The sequence below is a fragment of the Cydia pomonella genome, chromosome 1 (genome assembly GCF_033807575.1).
Source record: "Cydia pomonella isolate Wapato2018A chromosome 1, ilCydPomo1, whole genome shotgun sequence".
NCBI classification, from domain to species: Eukaryota; Metazoa; Arthropoda; class Insecta; order Lepidoptera; family Tortricidae; genus Cydia; species Cydia pomonella.
This window is the reverse complement of record NC_084703.1, coordinates 14,165,500-14,193,487: the sequence shown is the minus strand read 5'-3', so window position 1 is coordinate 14,193,487 and position 27,988 is coordinate 14,165,500. Positions and strand designations below refer to the sequence as shown.

At 36.7% G+C, this 27,988-nt stretch overlaps 1 protein-coding gene across 2 annotated transcripts in view; it reads right to left on the bottom strand.

Annotated features, from left to right (window-relative positions):
- Positions 1 to 7,663: 7,663 nt before the first annotated feature.
- The window catches only part of LOC133516311 (keratin-associated protein 9-1-like), a 36,160-nt gene continuing 15,835 nt past the window's right edge, over positions 7,664 to 27,988 (bottom strand). For both annotated transcript variants that reach the window (XM_061849187.1, XM_061849195.1), the window contains 9 exons: positions 27,617 to 27,643; positions 27,264 to 27,293; positions 25,210 to 25,236; positions 22,359 to 22,385; positions 22,081 to 22,107; positions 21,973 to 21,999; positions 19,958 to 19,984; positions 7,872 to 7,929; positions 7,664 to 7,766 (listed from right to left, as the gene is read on the bottom strand). In XM_061849187.1, coding sequence (XP_061705171.1) covers positions 7,735 to 7,766; positions 7,872 to 7,929; positions 19,958 to 19,984; positions 21,973 to 21,999; positions 22,081 to 22,107; positions 22,359 to 22,385; positions 25,210 to 25,236; positions 27,264 to 27,293; positions 27,617 to 27,643 — 282 coding nt within the window. In that variant the 3' untranslated portion in view covers positions 7,664 to 7,734. The remainder of the gene's footprint in view (positions 7,767 to 7,871; positions 7,930 to 19,957; positions 19,985 to 21,972; positions 22,000 to 22,080; positions 22,108 to 22,358; positions 22,386 to 25,209; positions 25,237 to 27,263; positions 27,294 to 27,616; positions 27,644 to 27,988) is intronic.

Below are 27,988 nucleotides of genomic sequence, written 5' to 3'. Positions count from 1 at the left end.
GAAAGTTAAATACACTACCAAGTTTGTAATGCACTGGGGAACACATCTACGGCAAAAAAAAAACCGAAATCATTAATAAAAACATGTGGTCATTATATGCACTCTGCCCGTTAGTGCACTCGAGTTTTCAGATGATCTGTTTCCAATACACCTATTCATTGACATTGACAACAAACATAATGATGCTCTTTACAGACTGGTGTTTGACTACATAATGTTAATCGTAAATCGAATATTATTGTGTATCTAGTAGAGGGTAGGATTATTATACGAATATCACTGAAAAAATTATAACCTGTGGCCCGTTTCACGATACAATTTACAAGCGGAAGTCTCTTTCTATCAAGGAGTTAGAACGAGACTTCCGGTCGTAAATTATGTACCGTCAGGTCTCAATTGATAATAAATTAAACTTGGTTCTCATTAGATATAGCTTATATTTTACATTTTCCAATACATGTTTTTAATATACTTATCGATAAACTACAATCATACAATCCCGACTGTCCATTATCTTTTCCGCCTAATCTAACTATGTATTTAATGAAATAAATGAACTGCGTGAAGTAAATAAAAAAAAAGTTTTCCACTTCTGCTGGTAGGATTAAAACTATTTTCAGTTAAAGCCTGGAATTCTGATGAATAATTCGCCGCCACATATTCTACAATATAAATCGCATAAATATGGTTCATTTACGAAATGTCTGGAATTCTGCGAGTGACAATATTCCTCACATGTCTCTATTGGCATCATGCCTTCCTCTTGCAGGCATATTGTTTCGTGGGGTATTGTCTCAAAGAATAAATCTAGCCATATCGTTGTCGGTAGAGCCAAGCGGTGAAACATAATTTGGATATCAAGGAGCTGTAAAAAAACAAATTAATCAGAAATTTTGTATAAATTCAAAATACATACATTTCAGTTAATCCATGGTATAAGAACATCGGTTCTTACATTTTCCAATACAGAATTTCTATAATCTTGTAAATGTTGTTGTATGTTTGAGTTCATGACATGCAACACCTTTGATAAGGCAGTTCTGTATAATGTCTTAGGACTTTTGGAAAATGTTTTTCGTAAAATTAGAGAATAATCCATTTTATTGACAATATAATTTACTGTGACGTTTATGAGTCTGTATTAAAATAAATACTTTTATCAATCAGCCAGTATTTTGTAAGGTGAACAGCATGTAGGTTTTAATCATGTTTTTGATGAAACAATTCAAAGCATGGATAAATGCAAACTGGAACACCACAATATTTACATATATAACTTGTCCGTTTCGGTGTTGTTTTTGTACTGCAAAATTTACACCTTGATGATGTTGTAGGAAACGGCATATGCAGGCCCACATTTACTAAACGAATTTCGTCGGGTATTCCGAAATTTCCACCTTTTTTATTACGTGGAAAAGATGATGCTTTCCTTTTGCGGCAATTAAAACCATTTATTAAGGCTAGACCAAGTCGGTAACGAAACTCGCGATGGCTATAAATATCCTGTCTTTTTTGCAGTATGTACGAATTGATGACTGCAGCCTCAAATATATACCAAAATATTCTGTGCCAATTCTTACGAGATCTTCGTCCAATGGTATACGTGGACTTCAGATGATCAAATCTATCGACACCTCCCATTACTTTGGTGTATTGAGAAATAGCCCTCGGACAAAACATTTCCTTCTTGGTTCCATTTTTTGAGTTCTGTAAATAATTTCGACTTTCCTTGGACCAAAAGCATTAGTCATGATGAGGACATCTTTGGAATCGTGCCATCTTATAACGGATAACGGCGGATCGTATTCATACATGAATTCTCCAGGCTTTAGTTGTGCATGTTTTCCCTTGGGCTTTTCCTTAATTGAAAGTGGAATCCCTATGCGGTTTGCACGAAATGTGCCAACACAAAATATACCCGTTTCGTACAGGTAATCTAAGAGGGGCAAGCTCGTAAAAAAGTTGTCAATTGCTATCAAGGTGCCTGCTTCAACATCTTTACATAACGATGTTACGACTTTGTAGCCTAACCCACTGGAAGCATTTTCTTCAACATCCTCCTTTCCTGTATAGATTTGAAATTCATATAAATAACCACTCTTTGAATCGCAGCGTGCCCATACCTTATAACCGCGTTTAATGGGTTTATTTGGCATGTATTGCTTAAAAGAGCAGCGTCCTTTAAATTTAATCATGCTTTCGTCTATAGTTTGATGTTTTGACTGTGTTGCGTTTTCTGAAAATGTATGGTTCAACATGTTGACCATGTCCCGCACTTTGTTTAATTTATCCGTTTTAACTTTGGGACTGTCATCGTTGTTCGACACATGCAAATTTTCTAAGATCTTTTTAAATCTTTTGCAAGTCATTGCTTTTTTAATGACCGGGTTGCCGTAGAATTCGTCAGTGGACCAGTACAAATCGATGCTAGGTAAAGGATGTATACCCATCAGTATGTTTATTCCTAAAAATGCAGACATTTCATCTTTACTTATTTCTTGAAACTGGTTAGATCTTTGTTGCAGGGCGTAGAGATTAGAATTACGTACAATTAAATCCAGCAGTTTTTCGGGAAATAAATTTTTGAAGTAATCTATTGGTTGACTTCTCGATGTATATTTATTTCGTGGTATCAAGTCTTCGTCAAAATCTAGCTCATAAAATGAACCAGTTGCCCTACCCCAATTTCTTTGTTTTGTTTGCTGGCTAAAGGTAGCTTGACCGCTTTGTGTCCTGGAGACTTTCGTTTGGTTTTCAGTTGACGCCATGATATGGGAATACACGTTGGTAGACGGCACATTTTCAGACAAGATGTTTTCAAGTTCTTCAAGGTCATAATTTCTACTTTGGAGTACGTCAAGTCTAGCATTTATGTCATATTTTTGGGAAGAATATAATTGCATACCGTCACTGACATCATCAGATGAACTGAAGAACTGCCTTAATTGGGTTTCAACGTCGTCACGTCGTTGAATCTGCACATTTTTTCTGAACTCATTACATTAAATAAGCAAATATTAAATTTATTTTATGTTAGTACAATGAAAAGCCGATCCAAAGACGATCAAGACAGATACGTGACAGGCAATACTCAATACTTCTTCACTTGTCATAACTGCCATGTACGTAATACTATGCAATTAGTTCTAATTACAATATTTATCGATATAGCATGTAACCTTTTATAATTTTATTAATCTTAGGTGGCAAATGATACACTTTCCTGATACTACAAACAACGTAGTTCAGTTATTGCAAATATTGCAATTCACGATGGAGCGTGGATGGAGAGTGGATTTATCAAAATTAGACCTTATTATCATACCAATAACAGTCACACCACTCGCCTATAATAGAAATTATTAGATACAGCGACTTGTGTATTTTTACCCGACTACGGCAAAGCCAAAAGAAAGGGTTATGATTTTAGCAGTCTATGTATTTAATAGTATAATGGAAACAGTGACAAATGCTTGCTTCCCTTAACGGGCATAGTGCATTCATTGACCACAAACTTTAGATTAATTAATTTCACTAAAATTAAATTATGACCGAAAAAGTATAAATAAGAAAAGAAAGCCTGATATATTTGCTATATAATACCATAATAGTTAAATAAAAAAGAGGATGTTCTTCTCTATAAATGTTTATTAACTAAGTGGTTTCCAAATCGCCTCTGCCTTATAAAGGGTTAAACCCCTTAGAGCAGCTCTTAATGGTTCCATCAGCGAAAAAATGAGAGTAGTTTTTTATAGGGAGCGTGCATGAACTGTAGGAGGCAGCACAGGAGCCGTCAGATTTTTGGCGCGAAGCGTATATGTGATGTTAATTGTTCCGATGTAGCCCACAAGATGGCAGAAGCTACTATGCACAAGAAAACACTTGACGTGTAAATGTGCATGTTTATGGTTCCGATTCAGACCACAAGATGGCAGACCCTCCAACGCGCACGGTCCCTATTTGCTCTCTAGTTTCAGTAGAGCAAAATACAATTATCCTGTCATCATAATCCATATTGTCAATAAGTAAAAAAAATTGAAACTTTGTAGGGACAACTACGTCACCAGGATTTTGAAAACGTAACTTAGTAGCACCCAAAACTTTATTTCGTTCATTGTATAGTCCTGTTTTGACGCTTGCAAATTTTGGTATCTCTTCGAGCAGTTGAAGTCCGGAATCATTCATTCGCTTTACTGTGTTGTCGTATTGTTTTTGTATTGAGTCAAAATTGCAGCTACCTGTTTGTTTTAGATTATAAAACTCTTTTAGCATCAAGTTTTTAGCAACGTCAGCTTTGCAGTTCGTGTGGAGTCCTTTAAAAATTATTATTTCATTCCGCGTATTCAGCGTTAAATTCCCTTTACACAGTTTCTCATTACAGCATTTCCAAAATTAATTACCTTTCGTGTATATTTTCTTATGGTGGTACTGGTAGCTTTCATGTAGCATTTTGGAGCCTCCCCATAGTAGATATGAATTCTATGTTAGATGTGGGAAACACGTTAGAAGTAGACATACTCGCAGCTTTTTTATTTTATTAATAGATTTTAAATACTATTACAACATAAAATTACTGCTGTGAAATTACATTTCACGTGAGCATGTTATATTAAGTGCGATATCAATGCCTATTAATTGTCTGTGGATATTATTGTAGTGGCCAGTATACTCTTGAAAAGTATGTATGCACTAATAGATAACGAAGATTGCGAACAAAGAAGAGTAAATCTTTTGTCGCACCTGGTTGCGAACCCCTGTTGTAAAAACGGCCGGAAATATCTCTTGTTCGCAACTAAGTTTCGGTGAAAGAAAAGGTTATCTTGATTCGCTATTGGTTGTGAACAAAAAATAAACATTCTTTAATCCCACCTGGTTGCGAACCGCATTCATGCCACAATTACAACGAATATATTTTGTTGATAAACTTTTTGAATTCAGTATGATTAATTTCAGTACCATAAATAAGCACAGGTCTAAATAAAAATAATAAAATAAATCAATTAATAAATAGCAAAAGCTTTATAATGCTATTTTCATCGCAGCTATTTTGATGGCTTAGACTGTTTATATGGTTGTTTATTAAAAAAAAAATCGCGGCAGTAAAATATAATTTACAGTAGGTACATATGGGGCTACTTTATAGCACTAGTGCGAGAAGTAGCATATTACGTTACTGTGTCGAACATTTAAAGGGCCATATGTACTGTAAAACGTTGTACGATACATGTGCGAATAGGTAATTCGCAACTCGTGTCGATTTAAAACACTCCCTTCGGTCGTGTTTTAATTTATCGCCACTCGTTTCGAATTTCCTATTTTTCGCACTTGTATCGTAATGTACTATTACATAGAGAACAAATGACATTCTCCTTGCTCTGCTCAAACTCATGAACGTTTCGGAAACAGCCCTTAACTGGTTCGCAGCCTACCTGAGGGGCCGCCAGCAGGCAGTCCGAGTTGACCGGTCCTTGTCTGACTGGTGTGACCTGGTTACTGGCGTGCCTCAAGGAGGAATTTTATCCCCACTTCTATTTTCCGCCTTTATTAACTTTATTACACCTAACCTTTGCTTTACCTACCATCTGTATGCTGATGACCTGCAACTCTATGACCAGTGCCCCGTGACTTGCATTGAGAAACTTAACCTGGACCTTTTACATATCCAGCAGTGGTCAAACAAGTTCGGCCTTTTTTGTAAATCCTTCCAAGTGCCAGGCCATTGTTATCGGTAGTTCCAGACAGCTTGCAAGAATAGACTTGGACGCGATAACACCAGTAAGTTTTGACGGCACTCCAATAAGGTTCAGTCAAAGTGTTAAAGATCTGGGTGTTCTCTTAGATAGTACTCTGAGTTGGAGAGCGCAGGTTACCGAGATCAGTCGAAAGGTCATGGGTTCCCTTCACGCTCTTAATAAATTTAAGCACTTCCTGCCTATCAAAACCAAAGTTTTATTAATTAATTCCCTTATCCTGCCCATTATTGATTATGGTGATGTGTGTTATCCGGACTTAAATGAAGAACTTCTCGACAAATTGGATCGGCTACTCAATAACTGCATTCGCTTCATTTTTTGCCTTCGTAAATATGATCATGTCTCATCTTTTCGTTCCCAGCTCGGCTGGCTCCCCATTCGTCAACGACGCAATGTTCGCATGTTGTGTACTCTTTTTTCTGTGTTAAATGATCCTCATTCTCCTGAATACCTTAAGTCTCTATTTCAATACTACGGCGTTACCCGGGACCGTCAACTTCGCTCTTCCGGCAATATGTCTCTATCTATCCCTCTTCACCGCACTGGGTTCATGTCGAATTCGTTTTCCGTGCAGGCGGCCCGTCTTTGGAACGGACTTCCCTACGGCATCAAAAATGCTCAAAATAAGTTTGCATTTAAAAAATCCTTACGTGCTTTCTTTGCTAGCAGAATGAAAAAATAATAATGTATGGGTAAGCTCTATATGTTTTGTCGTTATTTATGTATATATTATAAGAAATATAAGTATGTATATTTATGTATGTATGTATTATGTATGTATGGTATGTTATTGTATTATATTTGGTTGTTGTTGTTAAAGTAGCACCGCCCACAATCTCTCTGCTTTGCCTACAGGTTGACTGGTAGAGAATGCCTCATGGCATTAAGTCCGCCTTTTGTACTATAAGGTTTTCTTTTGTGCAATAAAGATTAAATAAAAAAAAAATAAAAAAATAAACAAAATATTGAACACTTTTCTACATCTTATTTTAAATATTAATATGGCAGTAGCCAATATTCGATTTCACTAGTCGTTAAATTATACATTCTAAATTAGATCTGGGTTTATTATTTATTACCAGCTTCTCTAATCAAAAATGACAATGACAATGTACATAACGTCTCATCGTTTGAAATTACGAGTAAGGTGGATCTACTATTAATGCACATTTAATAAATGGCGTACATAATAAAAGGTTAAACTTTTAAACAATGATTGCTATTTACTTTATTATATAGGTTGGTTTGTACCGTGGCAGCTCCAGCTATCCTCCATACGAACCCTGTTTTCAGCATATCTGGCCATTGCGATATAATTGAAATAAGTGTCTATTTCACGTGCTTAAAATTATTGTCATTATTTTTATTTTCCTAAAATCAAACAATATAATTGAGTTTTATCAAGCGTTTTGACAAAATCCGCGGTTCGTGCGATGGAGGCAGCGGCAAGCAGCGTCCATAGGTGGGAACAAAGGTCGGGTCGCTGTATTCCACTCCAACCTATGGCCGCCGCTCGCCGCTGCTGGCTCCGCACGCTGTCGTGACCAAGCCGTGACTGTGTTCTCCTTACATCTATCTACCCTCCATTTCAAACAAATTGCATAATTGTTTAAGTCATGACTCATTCGTACGTCATTCGGCTTTCAACAGTTTGAACGTGTCCACTTTGAAAATTTTCAGTCAAATTAGAGTTCATGCAAGAAATATTAACTTCTTATAAAAATGATAATACAGTAAAAAAATGTTCACTATCCCTGAAATGTCAAATTATGACAGCTGTCAGAATTCCACGCAATGAAAAACGAAGGTTTAAATTGTAGTTAAGGTAAAGCCAAGCTTTAAGCAATGGTGACCTTGGGTATGACGTCTAATCGCATTAAGTAACAAATAACGTACGTAAAAAAAGACCATTTTCTATTACTATCTTTATTATCAGACGATGCGACGCCCTCTGCTCCACTATTTTTCAGGCAAACTTTTTTTATGCATCTGCGCTTGATTTCTCTTCACTCTCTGGAGGCAATAATAAAATTGATTAAAAGTTTATATAGGTACAAAAAGTGACACTAAAACTTTTTATAAAAAAATAATGACGTATAAATGAAACGTTAACTTTACCATCGTCTCCATGGACTTCATGATCTGTTATGGTTGTCACACAATTTGGTCCAGCGCACTAACGAGCAAAAATAATACGTAACTCAATAAATGAATATGTCATAATTAAGCCTGATGAGTGATAGATAAGTATATCTCGTCAGGTGACAAGCAAATCTCACTAATGGTTCATTATGGCTATGAACTTGTGGTGGTAATTAGTGAGATTTGCTTGTCACCTGACGCTCTAATCGTAAATAAAAAGAACCCCGTACTAAAAGTATGGAAAATGTGGTTTCAGTTAAATATTCTGAGATTTTGATATAATATCGATTTTAACATCCTGAACAAAAGTCTCTATGGGGGCTACCACTGTTACCGAGTCCCTTTCAGAGTTACGACTGATTTTGTACCCTCAAGGAAACCGACTCTAGTACCAATTCGCACCTTGTCACAGTGACAGTAATGTCAGTAATAAATATGACACCTCCAGCGTCTTTTTCAAGTGCAAAATAAATCGTTTCATAAATATTTTACGAAGTTCTTATTACAACGACACACAGATCATTGGAACATATTTTTGTGCATTTTAATGAATCCATATTTTTACAGTACACTGTACCAGACAAAACAAACTATTAATAATGGATAAAATGAAAGAAAAATAGTGTTACTCGTTAAATCTTATCTACATATATTTATATATTTTCATAGATACACATTTATTAAGGGTTTATTAAGGGTTTATTTCTGTTCGCACAATCAAGTATGTGGTTTAATAATGCAGTACTTGGATTCACGTTTTCTTGATGTCGTGCATAACACAGGTACCATACGACACTGGCAACATGAGCACAACAACCAATAGGCCAAGATAGACTCTTCTTCCGGAATTTCGTTTTGAAATGCTATCCATAATTGATGTTTAACTGCATTTCGAAAACGCGAGCATATTCTCATACGTATCAGGCCCTGCTCATTTAGTTCATCAAACTCAAATACATCGTTATTATCCATATCTATTTTGTCCTGTATGTAAGCAGGGCTTAAATTAATTTGGTAAATACCAATAGTCAATCGCGTCAAATACGCCATGTCAAGCCTAGGAAACTGCGGAAAATGATTTTCATTAAGAAGGTTCCAATTAGCATGACGTCTAGTTAGATTAACGTCAGCTTCCACCCGTGCTTACATTACATTAATATCATGAATCCTGTTCAGTAACTCTCTGGCTAATGGAACAGTTGCATCCTCCATGTAGATATTGACATGTAATCTGTTGATTATAGCACCAGCTATTTTCAGAAAGTCGTTTAGATGATTAAGGTGTGCCATTGGGATCAAACCATCAAAAAACTTAAAAATTGACTTCAAATGGCCATTGCGGACTTCAACTATCCATCTTGTCTTCGTAATTATTCGTGATTTTTTGGCTGCTGCTGTTGCAAGTTGTTGCTGTCCACGTTCAAGGACTTCGGTCATTTTAAAGTGCATACCTTTATTTTGGAGATATGGCACAACATCCTCGATCCATTAAAAACACATAGCCATTTTGAAACCATTGGCTCATATCATCGTTCGATTCAAACTCAACTTCAAGTATGCTCGCGTCATTATTTCTGGAGTCTGAAAAATAGGGTCCGTGTATATCTAAAATGTATCCATCAGGGACTACTATTAGACAGTATAAGTAGTAGTCCGGAAATGTCCAAGTGTCCAACACAACATCGAGATGATGCGGGTAGATAAATGTTTAATTCAATGAAGAGTATGAAGACGTTTGTTCTTGCATTGAGGTTCAACCGGGGATGGTTTTCTGGTGAGTTGTAAATCATACAAGTATTGCTCGACCTTTGCCTCAGAACGTTTAAAACAATACAATCATCGCGACGCAACTACTCCAAATCTGTACCCCTAGTGTAAATATTTTCGACAGCGAAACGTTACGTACGCGTTTGCGTTAAGTGTCATTTTGTATGAGATTTTTGACTTTCCAAAACGTCCCGCTTGGCGCGCTGTTCAAAAACCCATACAAAATGAGACTTAACGCAAACGCGTTCGTCACGTTATGATGTCGATCAAATTTACACTAGGGGTACTGTACCCCTAGTGTAAATAAATTCGATTTCCAAACGTGACGTACGCGTTTGCGTTTAGTCTCATTTTGTATTGGATTTCGAAAGAGCGCGCCAAGCGGGACGTTTTGGAACCTCAAAATCCTATACAAAATGAGACTTAACGCAAACGCGTTCGTCACGTTATGATGTCGATCAAAGTTACACTAGGGGTACTGTATTTAGCAATCGGTCACAGTTAATACATACACGGGACTCATTGTTAAACTCAGCCGGGATGTTGTTCATACATTCTCTGTATGAAATTGCCATCTGAATTTTTTTGTCGTTATTTTCCGGTATCCGCCGCAAAGCACGAGGAACCTAGGCATTATTGCAGACAAAGCAATGTCCTCTAACTAATAGTAACGCCATTCTACTTTACTCTCACCTATTTGTATATCTTACGTCTAAACCTTACTTAAATATTCTTATTCGGTATATATTCACATTATTATCAATAAATATTATGTTATTTATTAATAATCTACAAAGTGCACATGACGCACGTTTGAATTTGACAATGCAGTCATTTTATCTTTCGTCAAATGGCTAGCTTATCGCAAATATCGCAATATAGGTTCAATCTAATGTCAATTGTTTAAATAAATAGTTGGTAATTGCATCTAATTAATGATTTGTTATCCGATACAAAATCAGTCGTAACTCTGAAAGGGACTCGGCAACAGTGGTAGCCCCCATAGAGACTTTTGTTCAGGACGTTAAAATCTATATTAAATATATCAAAATCTCAGAATATTTAACTGAAATCACATTTTCCATACTTTTGGTACGGGGTTCTTTGCCGTTACCCGAGGCTTGTGAGAGTTTAGCGTGACATTGAATTGCCACCTGATACGCCAGGAGTCGACACACTTCTAAGGGGAGAGCTGACATAAGTAAGCATAAATAATCCCAGAAAGCCAAACAAGTTGATTAAATTAGGCGCCATTTATACAGGATTACAGCTTAAGTATGTCAACACATTTATATACGACTTAAAATATTCAATAATAGTTATTTTAGTGAGTGATAGTTATCACAATAAGAGGCATTAATTACACCAGCGTGGTTTGTGAAATGAGCCGAAGCAGAGTTTAGTAAGATCACACGAGTGTTTTAATGCCTAATTATGTATAGTTACATAACATACGTAACTATCTCCATGCACATCATACATTTTCTACAATATGTACAGGCGTCCGTAGGCTACGGTGACTGCTTACTATGAGGCGGGCCGTATGCTTGTTTGCCACCGACGTCGTACCTATAAAAAAAATAATGGCCTGCAGTTTCAAGTTAGTGGTACTACGAGTATTAACTTATTTGGTATAAACCTAAGTTTGAATAAAATACAAATAACAAGAAGCTAAAACTTTATTTACAATATTATTTGTTTATTGTTATTTATATTAATTATTGACTACACTTTGTATGGTGCAATGAGAAAATTTCACTTTCTCTGCAGTAGCAGAGTTTTATTTCAAATTCGCAGAACTGCAGTAATATTTACTATTTTATTTTTATTGGAATTCAATATTTTGTTTGTAATTTCCACTTTGAACCTGAGTTACCTCCATGGCGTTTTAAGGTTGTAATAACGTCGCGTCGCTGGTGTTCTGCGACAGCAGTGGCCCGTGTACAAATCGGGATTGGGTAGTTGTAAATATGTAGCTACGAGGGTGATTTTAACAGTTTTGAGCCTGAGGTCGATAATGAAATTAAAAAGGAAAAATAATACTGACACGTTAAACTTGCATTTTTTTTCATAATGCAATATCTTTTGTTTTTCTACTGTCACAATTCCAAATTTTGTGATTAAATTACTGAAAGAGGTTCGCGATTTACTTTAGAATAGATAAAATTGGTGAGTCAGAATGGCGGGTGTACCTAAATAAAATTAAATGAAAACCATACCATATTTTTGTACATAATTTCTACTATTTAGTACCCCCTTTAAAAAAAATTGTACCTCACGGTACTTAACCTTTCGAGCCCCGGACAGATATGGCGTAAAACCGTCAAAATCCGAGCGTTTTTTGACAGCGTTAGGTGGCTCCCCAGGGAGCCGGCGGGTATTCTGGGTTACCATAGTACAGGTTGATTTTATTTTGTTATAATTTGGTAAAATTTCAATTAATTGTATAATTATTATTGCATTCAGTCGGGTTGGTTATTTTATTATGATTTATGAAACTACTATGGGGCGTTAATTTATTACGTAAAACAATTTAGGTGGGGGTGGGGGTCGAAAGTTCAAATATGAGGGATTATTATCCATATATTTTATCTCACTGGATAATAAATGAATAGCCCAACCCGATTCTTATAAAATGGGATTTAGTAAGGATCTAACATGAAATAAAAAATAAAGATACATTTCAGATGCAAATTTATTTACATTATGAATTACAATATTTACACTTATACTAAAGCCGTCCAGCAGGACTCGGATTCCGCATTATTATCGATTTTGTTTGTAGCAGTAAACTGTAAAAAATGTTTAGTAAACTTCACATACATATTTGTTTAATTTCTTACCTTGCGTTTTTTACAAAATGCATATAAAAAGTAAAATACAATGCCGATACAAAATTTAGACAAATTATAAAAAACCTAAACTTCTGTATCTGTCCCGAATATATTATTATACAATGAGTAAATAAAGTACACAAGATAGACAAACTCTGAATATCATCGGGTAATCAGTAATAATAATAATTATTTATATTAGGGCAATTTTTTTTTCTAACAATATTGCAATGCAAATAATAACACAAGTTAGAAGTGCGGGTTCAAATCCCGAAAAGGCTAATATTTACGTCTGTATGTAAACACTTTATTGTACAAAAAAGTAAGTAACGTGTAGTAAAGTAACGGAAAAAAAACACGGTGTAGATAACTTACGAGTAAATGGATAAATAATGTACGGAAGATAGACGAACTGACACTATGAACAACATCAGGTAGTTGGTAATAAATAATTATCTATGATATAGACCATCTTGTGGGGGGTGACTTTTTTTAAAGCCTAACTTGCAACCCTAGTGGGCGTAGCAATTATATGACCGGGTGGTCAGCCGTGGCGTTCCCTGGGATCGAACCAGGTCGTTAGGCCAGGGCCACCTTGACTTTTCGTTGATAGCTCAGAGTGAGCAGCGGACCATCGAAAAGGATGAAGCGGATCTACCTGTCCTTATGTGAACGTGTGTATCGAACTAATGTCGAACCAGGTCGTTTGCCAGGGCCACCTTGACTTTTCGCTGATTGCTCAGAGTGAGCAGCGGACCAGCGGGAACGATGAAACGGATCAACCTGTCCTTATGTGAACGTGTGTATCGAACTAATGTCGAACCAGGTCGTTTGCCAGGGCCACCTTGACTTTTCGCTGATTGCTCAGAGTGAGCAGCGGACCAGCGGGAACGATGAAGCGGATCAACCTGTCCTTATGTGAACGTGTGTATCGAACTAATGGGAGATTTAGTTGCCGGTTCGCTAAATCTAGCCTCCATTCGGGAACCTTTACGCCCCATCAGCCATCGGTTCTTCGTTGGTTAGGGTCGCCGGAAATCGATGGAGGCAAAAAGCGTGGGACCGTTCGTTTTAAGTCTTTGGGAGAGACCTATGTTCAGCAGTAGACGTATCAAGGTTGAAATGATGATGATGATCTATGATATATAATGATGTGATGGGTATGGGTGACGGAAGACTTCCACAACGATCGGCCACACGCTTCCTGCCTTCATTGACTTGTTACTGTTGTAACTGTGGCAGAGTGTGGTACTCTAGCCAGCAGTTACCAATGCACAAACCAACTTCACAGGCACTGCACATTATAGTTACTTGCGTCCTGATCGAACGTGCCGAGCAGCGAGCGCAACGGCGTTTGCTCCTTTTGACCCCAGACAATATCTCGGTGTGGACGGGAAAGTGTTGGAGTTGCGCGTTCAGCCGGATGTTTATCTGAATGCGGGCAGGGACTGGGGCGGGCGCAAGGGGATGACACGGGTGGTCTTTGGCGAATCGTGTACACAGGGCTTCCGCAAGTTGGAAGCGGAATTCCCTGTGTGACAAAACGCGGAAAATAGGGTTCTTCGTGTATATAATGAAGGCGTTCAGGACACTCGTATTCAGGAGTCTCCTAAACACCTTCACGTACCACTTCAAGCCGCGTTTCCTCTCCAATAAGTACATGGACAGTTTTTTGTCCTTAAGGTCAACTCCGCCCATGTACTTGTTGTAGTCGGACACGCAGATTGGCTTCTCGCGTTCCGCGCCTGCTCTCATTCCGGGGACCATTTCGTCACCATGACAGGTGGTGATCATGGTGACCAGCTTGACGTCCTTCCACGCTGTAATTGCGATGTCCCCAGAGTGGCACGCTACTCGTTCCCCGCTGGTCAGATCCCTGTCACTTATACTTTTGATCTCCTCAGGCACGTGGCGCCTATTTCTAATTAACGTCCCCACCACATCGGTCTTACGCTGCTTTAGGTACCGGGTTAGGGGCAACTGGTTGTACCAATTGTCCATGTATAAGGTATGGCCAAGGTCGAGGAACGCATCCATGAGTTTAAGCACGACTTTGGCAGTCGGTGCTGAAAACCCATGGATAGGCCCTTCGTGCATAGTGGAGTTCTTGCCGGCGTATATTATACACTTGAGCAGGTACCCGCTGGAAGTCTCGCATAAGTCAAACAGCTTTATGCCGAATCGGGCCGCCTTGGACCGAATACATTGCACCCAGGCAAGACGACCCTTCCACAAAAGCAATGATTCGTCGAGGCTCAGTTGCTGCTCGGGTGTATAAAGGGCTTGAAATTTATTATTTAAATGCTCTACGAGAGGCTGGATTTTGTATACTTTTTTGTAGTAGCTACTAGTATCATGGGGAAAATCTTCATTATTTACAAAATGGAGGAACCGCGAGATCATTTGGAAGCGATTCCTCGACATCAAAGTTCGAAATTCTGGCATCCCCATGATACCAGTAGACCAATACTCCTGGAGGTAGCTACGGGGATTTATGGCCATGTACATGAGGATGGCAAAATATCGGTACATTTCGGCTTCAGTTGTCTCATACCAGCTGTCTAAATTTTCGGAGAGACGACCATGCTCCGACAATGCAGCGATAATTTGCCATGCGTAATTATTGGTTTCCTCTACTATGGTAGGCATTATGTCCTCCCACATTAATAAAAAAATATCCACCCCATTTTGGAGCCCATGTGTTGGCCCCGGGTTACGCAAGTATTGTTCTAGGCGACTAGCAAACTGGTTGAAATCCCTAGACCAGGTGAACTCGTTATTGTTTTCTTGGGGTCCAGGGGTTACAACCACTTCATCATGAGGAGCTACATCCACATCTCCTGCAATCTCCGCCATTTCATCGATGTTTTCGTCTGTATATTCATGGAGAATTCTTGCAGCAGCCCGAAGCCTCTCAACGTCGTCATAAACGGGTCCAGCGTCTTCGAAATCGTCATCGTCTTCCTCTCCGTCTCCTTCCAGCTCGCTACCGGAATCGCGGTCAAAATTTAATACTCGCGGGTCCGGTAGCGAAGGTCGACGTTTCCTTCGAAGACGAGACCTTGAGTTTGGCGCTCTCGATGGTCGAGGAGTTCTCACCTCCGGAGTTACCGGCGGCCGCCATGGCTAGAAATATACACATGCACATGCAATAAGGCCCAGACCAAAAAGCTAAAATATATTCCAATACCACCCAGTTATACAATACAATTATTCTTTATTGCACACCAGAAAACATATTACAAGGGTACATTAGTTATAATGATCCTTTGCATTTTGCCAAATCCTTATAAGTTCAATTCACATTGCACAATATAAACCAAACTCCAATAAATTAAATATATCGATACCCTAGTGCACAATCGTACTAATTACAAGAGAAAAGATGCGATAAGCACGTTAGTGCACAAATCATAAAGTTGCTAATTTATTACCGATTTTTTTTAAATAAGTACGAGTGTGAACTAGGGTATATATTTTGAAGGTTGGGGAGTAAAATAATATTAATTTACATGCGTTTGCATACATTCAACAACCAACCAACACACACACAAGCAAACAAACACAATCGATAAGGAGCCAGCTATAAAACATAAAATGACCCGTTTTAAAATAAGTTTATTCAATGAAAACATGCGTGAGTTACCAATAGGTACCCAAAAAATACCCATATCGACCAAAATGCCTAGGGTATATATTTTGAAGGTTGGGGAGTAAAATAATATCAATTTACATGCGTTTGCATACATTCAACAACCAACCAACACACACACAAGCAAACAAACACAATCGATAAGGAGCCAGCTATAAAACATAAAATGACCCGTTTTAAAATAAGTTTATTCAATGAAAACATGCGTGAGTTACCAATAGGTACCCAAAAAATACCCATATCGACCAAAATACCTAGGGTATATATTTTGAAGGTTGGGGAGTAAAATAATATCAATTTACATGCGTTTGCATACATTCAACAACCAACCAACACACACACACAAGCAAACAAACACAATCGATAAGGAGCCAGCTATAAAACATAAAATGACCCGTTTTAAAATAAGTTTATTCAATGAAAACATGCGTGAGTTACCAATAGGTACCCAAAAAATACCCATATCGACCAAAATACCTATATACGTGTGCCTTTATAATTTGAAGAGTTGTCTCGTTTTGATCTGGTTAGAATGGGATCACCTGGGAGGTATACCCTTTCAAACCTGAAAATGTATATTCAAATCGGTCCAGCAGAGTGATTGGGGAACAAATATAAAGTAAACGTGCGGAAGTTACAATTGCAAATTATTACACGAGACAAATAAAAGTCGATCTCTTGTTACATACCTGGACTCCACGTTCGTTGCATTGAATAATCAACGGATCATCAGTAAGCCGTAATGAGCCTCCAGGTGTTACCGCCACAGGGTACGCTACCGACAAGTTCGGAGGTTGAACTTGATCGCCGTTCATTTTGGCAATTACTAAAACAGAACTAAAAAGTTACCGGCTCCCCGGGGAGCCAGCGGGTATGCTCGCGACATTCATAAAATAATCATGCTGTATGTTCATTTTATTCCAAACATGGCCGAACCCAGGACGCGGCATTTCATTTGTATGCTAAAATAAAATAATGTATAACATGGATTGTAAATTGAATATTATAAATAGATTCCCAATTGAATTTCCTAAGAAATAAAATAGTCACCACTATAAAAGTCCATAGAAAAATTGAAAAAAAAGACGTTACAAATACGAGCCGCAAGTAGTCCCAGCAAAACTCAGTTTTATTTATCTATTATATTGGATTTACACTATAATTACATTATTATTTCTATGTATTTACATAGTAAACACTATATAGTAGTGAAATAATAACATATACTTACGTATTTCTCACTCAAAACACAAATTTTCACAATAAAACACGGAGCAACCTAACTTGTTTTCGCCGCGTAAATAACTGCCGATTTAAAATTTCCCTAACGGTTATCCATAGACATTTTGGTATCATTCTGTAGCTCATTTCATTCGCTTGCCTTTCGTGAGGAGGAATTGTAAATACAAAAATCCAAATTTTCGTCAGCCGCCATTACTTATAAATGTTGCCAGGTGATATGAATCTTTTTTCCTCCAAATGAGGCATGACGATTACATTGATAAAATTAATATGCTTACTTTAAGTTCCTTGTATGACTATAGAAAATATTCTTTTTTAGTTTTTCATTCTTTTATTTCAAATTATGTTTTGTCTTTTATAAAATTACAGTTTAAATTCATATTTTTATTTTGTGTGATATTCGTTTTAGATTTCCGACTGATCCGCTTCTGTCTGCGAGATGGACGGAAAAAATTAGATTAAATAGGAACGATGTAATATGGAAACCGACTAAACATAGTCGAATATGCTCTCGCCATTTTGATGAGCAAGTAAAGGAAATTTTATTTGTGGAACACAGGTGTTACAGTTAAGGTCTGTAAAAACGAAACGCAACTGTCACTGTCGCACTTATATGGAAGACTGATAGAGAGACACAAAGCGTTTCGTTGTTCGAAGCAATAGCGATTGCCACCTTGGCTAGGCCTGCAGGTACAATAACGAGTACTGACGATAAATAGTTATTTGTTTTACAAGTGGAAAAGTTGTTGTTTAACCGCTCGTGCTAATATTGCTACTAAATAAAGATCCAAAATGTCGAAAAATGGAATCTTGAGCGTTGCGAGGGTTTCCAGTTTCGAGAGTTAAACAAATTTTGCCCCAAGTGAAACACAAAACTTTTCACCACACCAACCCGAAGAAAATATTAGTCAAATAAAATCAAACCAAATCAAATCCAAATGATCGTCATTAAATATTTATCATTTAAAATCATTATTCCAAAGTCAATTCTACCAGCTATTATCTGTGAACATTTGTAAAATAAAAAAAATAAACGTTTTTTTATTTAAACATTATTTCACAAAGTACAGAAATGCAAAGTCCTTAAAAGAAACCTTGAAAGCTTTTGCTACAAATTTAATATCTACATACACACTCCCAAATGATTGATAGCCAAGTATAAGGATGTGGTTAAAATCCATCTACTTTAAGGGGAATAAATGAACTCTGGCAACCCGTTTTTGTATATATGTGTGTGTCGCTGAGCGTAAGACACGAGCGTCGCACGCACACATCGATCGTGTTTCGGCTTCACTTTTGGCAGATTAGCCTTATGAGGACTAACTGTCTATGTGTGATAGGTCAGTGCGGTAAAATATCACAAAAACGGCTGGGCCGACCGTGTTCGCTATAGTTTATGTAGCAAGCATTTGGTTCACGATTTATTTCATGCATGATTCTTGTAACTCTGCCAAATGGCACTTTTCTAGCACTAACGATTATAGAAACTATAAGGGTTTGTGGGTGACTAAGAACCCTAAAAAACCCTAAAGTTTAGAATCTTGAGCGTAGTAAGGGACTCAAAAGCGCACGAGATGTAAATAACTTTGATCTCGTGTAGTACACAAAATTTTTCACGTCAGTCAGCCATCAAAAAATACAACCTGAAAAAATGTAATCCGTCTTCATCACTATTTCACTCATGTTTTCTGAAGGTATTCTAACAATTAACTTTAATTACCGCAATAAAACAAAACGAAAGAAATTTCAATAAAATGATACGAAAATAATGAATTAACGAACATCAATTATTGACACTTCAATCGTTAACTTTTTTTTGTTAAAAAAAACTTTGCAAGATACGGTCCGAATTGCGGATACTACTATTTGTCAACTATAGTAGAGATCGTTAAAAGTCGTTTATAAGTAGAATTATTTACTGCGTAACAATTGCGTAAATTTGTATAAGTATATTGTTTTGATTGTATAATAAAATACGTAAAATATGGTATTTTTATTAAATTTTATACTTTTATTTCATTAATTAATTATTACGAAAGAAGACTCGTAGGGTGTTTTGGACCGATGCGGTCTGACTTATTTCGGGGGTCTATTATAAACCGTCAATATATCGTTGAATTACGTATGCACTTTTTTGTCTCTTTCTTTTTGAAATGACGTGAAAGGGACAAAGACAATAGAATCCAAATACTTCGAACTTGTATTAGGCCCCGCACGTTGAAATGACATTCGAATATGAAGGTCACTTGAATGTTATTTTGTCTCACTCAGTGAGCAAAATGCGATTTTGCTCACTGTTTTTAAGCAGCAAATTACCATTGTTCCAGCTGCTGACGTGAAAAAAGAATTAAACCATCCATGGCTAAAAAATAGGTAAAAATATGTGCCCAAAGTATAGCGTGTTCAAGCTTTATCAATAGGTATATCTTATTTCGAGGAATCTAATACAATGTTTAATCATGCATGCATATGCGGTGTAGTAAAATCATCCCCTACTCAGCTTAATGTATTTTTGTGTAGAAAGATAGGATGAAAATACTGTTTTAAATAGAGACTCGAGTACGTACTGTAGATTTGCAGTCGTGACCATGACACTGTAAGCAATTTCCAATTTATATTAAGGTGAATTAACTTCAGGGGTAAATAGGGGTTGAAAATAATACTGTACAGGAAAACTGCAAGAAGCATGTATTTTTATTTTATGTTACTTGAAGATATCTAAGATAATTTACGACATTACGAGGGATGTTGGATAAATACCCGTTTTCAAATAATAAATGTATTATTCTTGGAAATATATTTATTTACGTTTCTCGTTATTTTTGTTTCGTACCTTTTAGCTCTATGTTTGTTTGCCAAGGGAATTCCAGTCTCAGGCCCAAAACATTATTTAGAAAGTTCTAAAATAGTCACAAGTTTGGCAACAAAACAATTTATTTTTATCAATACATTTTATTTGATTTCTTCCCAAAGTTGTGTATAAAATCGCTATAAAATATAAAAGTGCTTGTGACCTAGCGGTACGGGTAAGAGCGTGCGACTTTCTATTCCGAAATCTTTCAATACCAATGAGTTTTTTGGATCTTGTGTACGAAATATATTTGATATTTACCAGTCGCTTTTGGGTGAAGGAAAACATCGTGAGAAAACCGGATAAATCCCTATAATGCCTAGTTTATCCTCTGGGTTGGAAGGTCAGAGGGCAGTCGCTTCGTAAAAATATAGAGCCTATTATTAGTTGCCAAGCGGACCCTAGGCTCCCATGAGCCGTGGCAAAAATGCCGTGATAATGCGAGGATGATTCTCAAAGTTGTGTATAGATGGCAACACGTATCTCTTTTACTACGAGTATATCGTAATCCCGTAGGTCTTACGGCCTTGCTTACGGCGTAAGAAGGAGCTCCAATCATATGCTTCGCTTTTACGAGTTGGTCAAAGACGCGTAGTCTATCTTGAATTGAAGACCTGTTGCTTGGTAAGTATTTATTTCGCGACTGCCTACCCACTTGTTACAAATATATATCTAAATATATATACCCATATATTACACCTTCACCCTTAGTCTAGGACAATCCTTAAAGTTGTATTGTACGAGTATATATTGTCCTACCTAAGTGGTAGCAAGTAGTATGCGACCTACGTTATTTAAAAAAATATATATGAGACACACTGTAAATTAAAATTATGAAAATAGTTAATTATATCTAAGTAGGTGTAAAATTTAGGAAAATGATTTTAACAGTAGTGTCGGAGCATAGTGCAGCTGCGGTCAAAAATGGACTGTCACCTTAAGGAAAATTGCTACAACCCACCGGGGTCCATGTGAAACTCTATAAAATTTGTAACATCTATGTATATACCATGGTTTGCAATAATGATTTACTGTTACTTACTTACTAGTTTTGTCTCCTTATGCTAATTTTAAATTTCATGTTTGTGTTTGCACAGAGCTCTTAAAGTTACATCCCAAGCCAAGGGTATGGAAGCTAGTTTATTTGACAATAAATGAGTTTCATGAGATGAATTTTTGTACGACTCATTAACAAGTAGAATGCAAATAAGGTAGTTAAAAAATTATAATAGAACATTTTAAAAGTAAATAACTCAAATTCTCGTTATATTTTGCATGGCAAATAAAAAAGGTTATATGTAACTTTTACCAAATTTCTTTTTTTTTATGGTTTTAACAGTATATATGGGTGTTCTATTACTTTAGGGTGTACCTATTTTAAATCTTTTGGGATTGCCAAAATGTAGATTTTTGGTTAGTCATATAATAACAGGAGACAATAAGGGAAACAAGATTTTTCTACACTTTTGGCCTGGGGTGTATAGCCGTAAGAAAATACGAAGCATATGTAGGTATTACTCGGTTTAAAAATGGTTCTCCCCGAAGTCGCACGATGACAAACACATGTTATTTTATAATCCGGTCTTTAGTAATAGATATAACTATTTCCAGATCTCGTACCCGACGCTACTAAGCTGGCGCGTCCAGGAAGGACTTATGAAAAGACATTCCGTCACGTCCTTAAGAAGTATTACTTTATAATGTTTACGCATAATAACTTCAATTGCTTACGGTAGCATCACACATTCTTGCTCGGCACTGAAAAACATACTTAGTCTAAATATACTTGTATGACAAATAAATGTTTCAAAAATGTTATTTAAGAGTTAGATATATTACCTCCGATATACATGACGGTCCATTACACTAGACAACAATTTTCAACATTAACATAATGCATAGCACACAAAATGAGAGGGTTTTTAGTACATGGTTGTTATTAGGTGGTGAATATCAATATCGGAATTCTAATTATATAGGTACGGAAATCTAATTCAAGATATAATCTAGTATTTTAGTCAGTTTATTTTAATCTACTGTTTCTGTACAATATTATGTTGTAAATAATTATCAAAAATAGGTTTAAATAATAATTCAGCATTATTTTGTATACATACAACCGCTTTACATCTGTCCCCCGAACACTAGAATAAATTTAATGTCATTTGTAAAAATCGCAAAGGTTGCTTAAAAGTTAAAGGTTATGACATAACATGACATTTTCAGCGATTATGTTTTGTGCTTTAATTTGATGTGTCAGATTCAGATGAAGCATTTTCAAGAAATACAAATGTAGTTCATTCTATTATTATATATTAGGTCCTTACATACGAAATTGGCGTTCGGCGAACTGGCCACTTTGTTTCAAAATATCTGGCGTTTGGCTAGGAATTCTAAATTCAAATTTATATCAGATTTAAGCTGGCTTACTTGTGTGGTCGAATTTTGAAATTTATTTGCTATCGCGTTATTTGTTTTTGTTTGACATCGTCATCGTTCTGTTCACAATATGGAGAACTTAAAATATCGCGTTATTTATGAATAAGAGTTCCACCGTGGCACCAGTGCTGAAGAAATGGCTGGAAATCTTTTATGTATGTTCTTATATTCGTGTTAATGAATGCATAAATGACAGATAACAGTAGAGGAGTAGGAAATAGTTATTTGTACAACAAGAGAGCAAAGTTTGATATTTCTTCGAGTGCTTGTTTTGAGTCCCGTGCAAGCGAAAGATTCTATAGTAGATTCACGAGCGTAGCGAGTGAATCTAATTTAGAATCTTGAGCGTGGTAAGGGACTCAAAAGCGCACGAGATGTAAATAACTTTGATCTCGTGTAGTACGCAACAATTTTCACGTCAGTCAGCCATCAAAAAATACAACATGAAAAAATTTAATCCGTCTTCATCACTATTTCACTCATATTTTCTGAAGCTAACAATTAACTTTAATTACCGCAATAAAACAATACGAAAGAAATTTCAATAAAATGATACGAAAATAATGAATTAACGAACATCAATTGACAGTTTAAACGTGAACTTTTTTTTTTTTTAAACTTTGTTAGTTACGGTCCGAATTGCGGATACTACTATTTGTCAACTATAGTAGAGATCGTTAAAAGTCGTTAAGTAGAATTATTTACTGCGTAACAATTGCGTAAATTTGTATAAGTATATTGTTTTGATTGTATAATAAAATACGTAAAATATGGTATTTTTATTAAATTTTAAACTTTTATTTCATTAATTAATTATTACGAATGGAGACTCGTAGGGTGTTTTGGAACGATGCGGTCTGACTTATTTCGGGGGTCTATTATAAACAGTCAATATACCGTTGAATTACGTAGGTATGCACTTTTTTATCTCTTTCTTTTTGCTAATGACGTGAAAGGGACAAAGACAATAGAATCCAAATACTTTGAACTTGTATTAGGCCCCGCACGTTGAAATAACATTCGAATATGAAGGTCACTTGAATGTTATTTTGTCTCACTCAGTGAGCAAAATGCGATTTTGCTCACTGTTTTTAAGCAGCAAATTACCCTTGTTCCATCTGCTGACGTGAAAACATATTTTCTAGTATTGGACTATCGATAAATTTAGTGTTCCGTGATCCAACCGATCGGACAACTGGTAAATTTGCTTCTTCGTAGAACAATAGGTCGGACTATGGATAAATTTACTTACCCATGGTAAAACTAGTTGGACATAGCTGTTGGACCACGCGTCGGGAGAGATTGGAAAGGTGAATGAATTGAGCGATGCAAACCGAAAAACACGCGTCGAGTGTTGCGTTTCACTTGTCAACCAGCTCAACAATGAAGGGATTTCGAATCTTTTCGTTACTTGTGATGAAAAATGGATCCTGTACGACAACCAGACTAGTGCCGGTGTCATCCATTACAGCTTCCTAAAATCTGGGCACACAATTACGACTGATTGTATTATCAACAATTTCAAACGATGATGGAAAAGTTAGCCATTAAACAACCCAGACTGGTTAATCTATCTAACCCACTGTTGCTTCAGGACAACGCTCGACCACACACGGCACGTCTGACGGCCGCTAAATTAAGGGAGCTACGACTGGAATGTCTTCGACACCCACCGTACTCCCCGGACCTTGCTCTAACTGATTACCACTTTTTTCGGAATTTAGACAACTTAATAGGGTTGTTTCCATTTTATTAAAACGCTTGTATTACGTTCTATATTAACTGAAAGTTGCCCGAAAATTCAACTTTTATACTAAAAACGGCTTTGTTATTGTGTGACGTCACAGTTTACGGTTAGACACATAACTACATGCACACGTAGAAGATACGAACTGTCAACTGACATTTATCATTTGTTGTTTATCGCCTAACTGTCAACAGTGTCAATCCGAGAGTTATGGCGTCATCAGAATCTTCAATGACATTTCGAGCTTGGTCACGTGACGTGTGCCAAAAGATATTTTAAATTCAATATTTACAAAAATATGGTCATTACAGGACCCCTAAAAGTAGTTTAACATGTTCTTATAATCCAAAAGAATTTATTGGGATACAATTCTGGCCTAAGATTTGTAGATGGAAACAACCCTATTCAAGGAAAAAAAAATTCAACTCAGATGAGGCCGTCCAAATGGCCTTCAAAGATTTTATTGATTCTCGCTCTGGCAATTTTTTCTGCAAAGGAATCAACGAACTACCTTTGATATGGCAAAAGTGCATGGATTGCGATGGTATATACTTTGATTGATTATATAATAGTTTCATAAAAAGAGTCGTTTTGATTATTGCCATATAAATCGCCAATTTCATATGTAAGGACCTAATTATATAGAAACAAGGAAAAATTGTATTGAGTTTCATATTTTCATTCTATAGCTCATTCCTCTATGTATCAAATATTGAATTTTTCAGTGTTCTCATATATGGTTTTATTTGAGCTGCTTGGTGTAGAAATATGTAGGTACTTACTATAGCATTACAGCTTTGACCCGAACACTGAAACATAATTTAGATTATTAATTGGTTTTTCACTGCACAAATGAAACAAACACGTTATTACTAAATTATTTTAAATAATAAGCTGTATGTTAAACGCACAGTAAAAACAAAGTTATAACTGAATACAAACGTGCATTAGAAATCCGTTGCGTTAGGGGCTATGCTATTACATCTACCTTTTTGTAGGAAAATTTCAATAGAGAAAGTTCGAGAAAGGTACATTATGATTGCAAAAAGGATGATAATATCCTAACTGTGATATATCGGGATTCTAACACCCTTATTGCTGTTACTTATGTGTACGTTATTTGTCCTTTTCTTCTCAACAAAGTTTTCTACAAGAAGGTAGTTGTAACAATCCCTCACAATTTTAGGCCAAATGAATATCGAATGGGCACTGACACGATGGCCTAACTCAAAAGCCTTCCGGAACATAATGTTGAATTCTCGAAATGTTGGATTCTCAAAATGTAGAATCTCAAAATGTTGGATTCTCATAATGTTGAATCTCAAAATGTTGAATTCTCATAATGTTGAATTCTTAAAATGTTGGATTCTCATAATGTTGCATTCTTAAAATGTTGGATTCCGGGAATTTTTAATCAGTTTTAACCTTTTGACCGCCATCGTCTTATAGAGACAAAGTGACAACGTTAATGCCACCTTCATATATTATGAGCATGACAAGGTTCAAACTTGAAAGTTACATTTTTGACGTACGGCGGTCAAAAGGTTAAAGGCTCATTTATATGGTGCGAGTTTCTTGCCTCGACCGCACGATTAACAGGGAAACTTGGATTCTACATAAATATTCTGTTGTTTGTGGCAAACATTTTGATCCAAAATAGGAGAAATAGTAAAAAACCTCAAGATCTGCTCGATCCCAACTTACTAGTTTTCTTCCTGATTTGTTCATATTTTTCAATTTAAAAATTGCCATAATACTCTCTTGGCCATCCGCGGCCGTTGTCAAAATTAAAAATGGTCAGATAAAAATAAACATAATTGAGAGAAAAACAAAAGGAACAATACATTCAAACTCAAACTCAAAATATTCTTTTATCAAAATAATTCAAATAGGCCTCGCGACAAGCACTTTTAAATAGTCAGGTTTTACAAAATGTTACTTTAATCTAAATATCAGCCGGCCTAGCCAAGACGACAATCGCTATCGCTACGACAACGAAACGCTTTGTGTCTCTCTATCACTCTCATTCTATCATTCTCCCCGTTCAGATAGTCTTTTGTTCTCCGAGCGTGTGAGGGCCGGCATTAGATACGATGGCAAACACAGTTGGCAAACAGATACATGTGTACCACCAATCAGCTTTGATCGATCTACAACAATCTTCAAGAGCAATAGTCGCCACGAGACGTCGCCATAGATTATTTAATTAATTCTTTCTAAAGTATAACGGCACCAATTGACACGAGCCGTTTTGTGGTCGTCCGACAACCAGTTCCGATCCCTGGTAGGTATCTACCGGTAAAACAATTTCCGCACTCCCAATACTTGCTGTAAAATAATTTAGACTGTTGAATTACTCGATGCGTTAAATGCCGGTATTTTTGCCGGTTTATTATGGCCGGTATCAGTAATGGCCAATTTCGGTCGACCATCACGCACGTCAGCTGTGAGGGAAAAACGGCCACAACGTAATTCTGAATAGTACCTGTATATTGTCGTCTTTGAAGGTGCTTTATATAAGCAGCGATTAATAACTTTGTTGTATTGTTAATCCACTTTTAAGTCGTAATAAATCATGGCTTTAAAATCTTCACGGAACAGTTCCTTGTTTCAACAGCGAGTCAAGACAAAAAATCTTTCAGGGCAGCCTATGTAACTTGGATATCACACTGGCTATGTTAGTGATGTTAGTATCTCCTTATGAGTAAATAACTTTCCCTATCTAATTCTTCTGTAGTCTCAATTCCGCTCAATTATCCTTGAATTAATCCCGTAACGAAGCGATCGGGATTGGGTATCGTCATACTTAATCGAGATCGAGGGTAAGGTAACTTACAATGGCTTTCGCTCCAGTAGGCCCATCTGCCTATTGAAAAAAGAATTGTGTTAGGCTCCATGAAAACCCCTCTAATTACGTAGAAAACAAATCTCAGTGTAAGGATATCTGTTTCTGTCACTCCCTCGAATGAGCAAGGGCTTAAACTATTTCTAAGTACAATTTGATCAAAAACTAGCCGTGAAATGGTAGCAGAGACGCCAGCAAGAATACTTTCCTAGTTATAATTAGGCAGAATATAGGTTTATACCGCTTTGTATTATAATGGTAATTCGATTCTTTCGAAATTAAGTTTCACCATACTTGTGTGGGATTATCAAATTAAACTTACACACTTTTTAAAACAATCTTACATTTGCCAAGCATGAAGATGAGTTGCACTGAAAATGAAGATTTATTTTACATTAATAATATAATAATTCAGCCTATATACGTCCCACTGCTGGGCACAGGCCTCCGCTTGTGCGCGAGAGGGCTCGGGCTATAGTCCCCACGCTAGCCCAATGCGGATTGGGGACTTAACAAACACCTTTGAATTTCCTCGCAGATGCATGCAGGTTTCCTCACGATGCTTTCCTTCACCGAAAAGTTAGTGGTAAATATCAAATGATATTTCGTACATAAGTTCCGAAAAACTCATTGGTACGAGCCAGGATTTGAACCCGCGACCTCCGGATTGAAAGTCGGACGTCATATCCACTCGGCTACCACCGATTTTACATTAA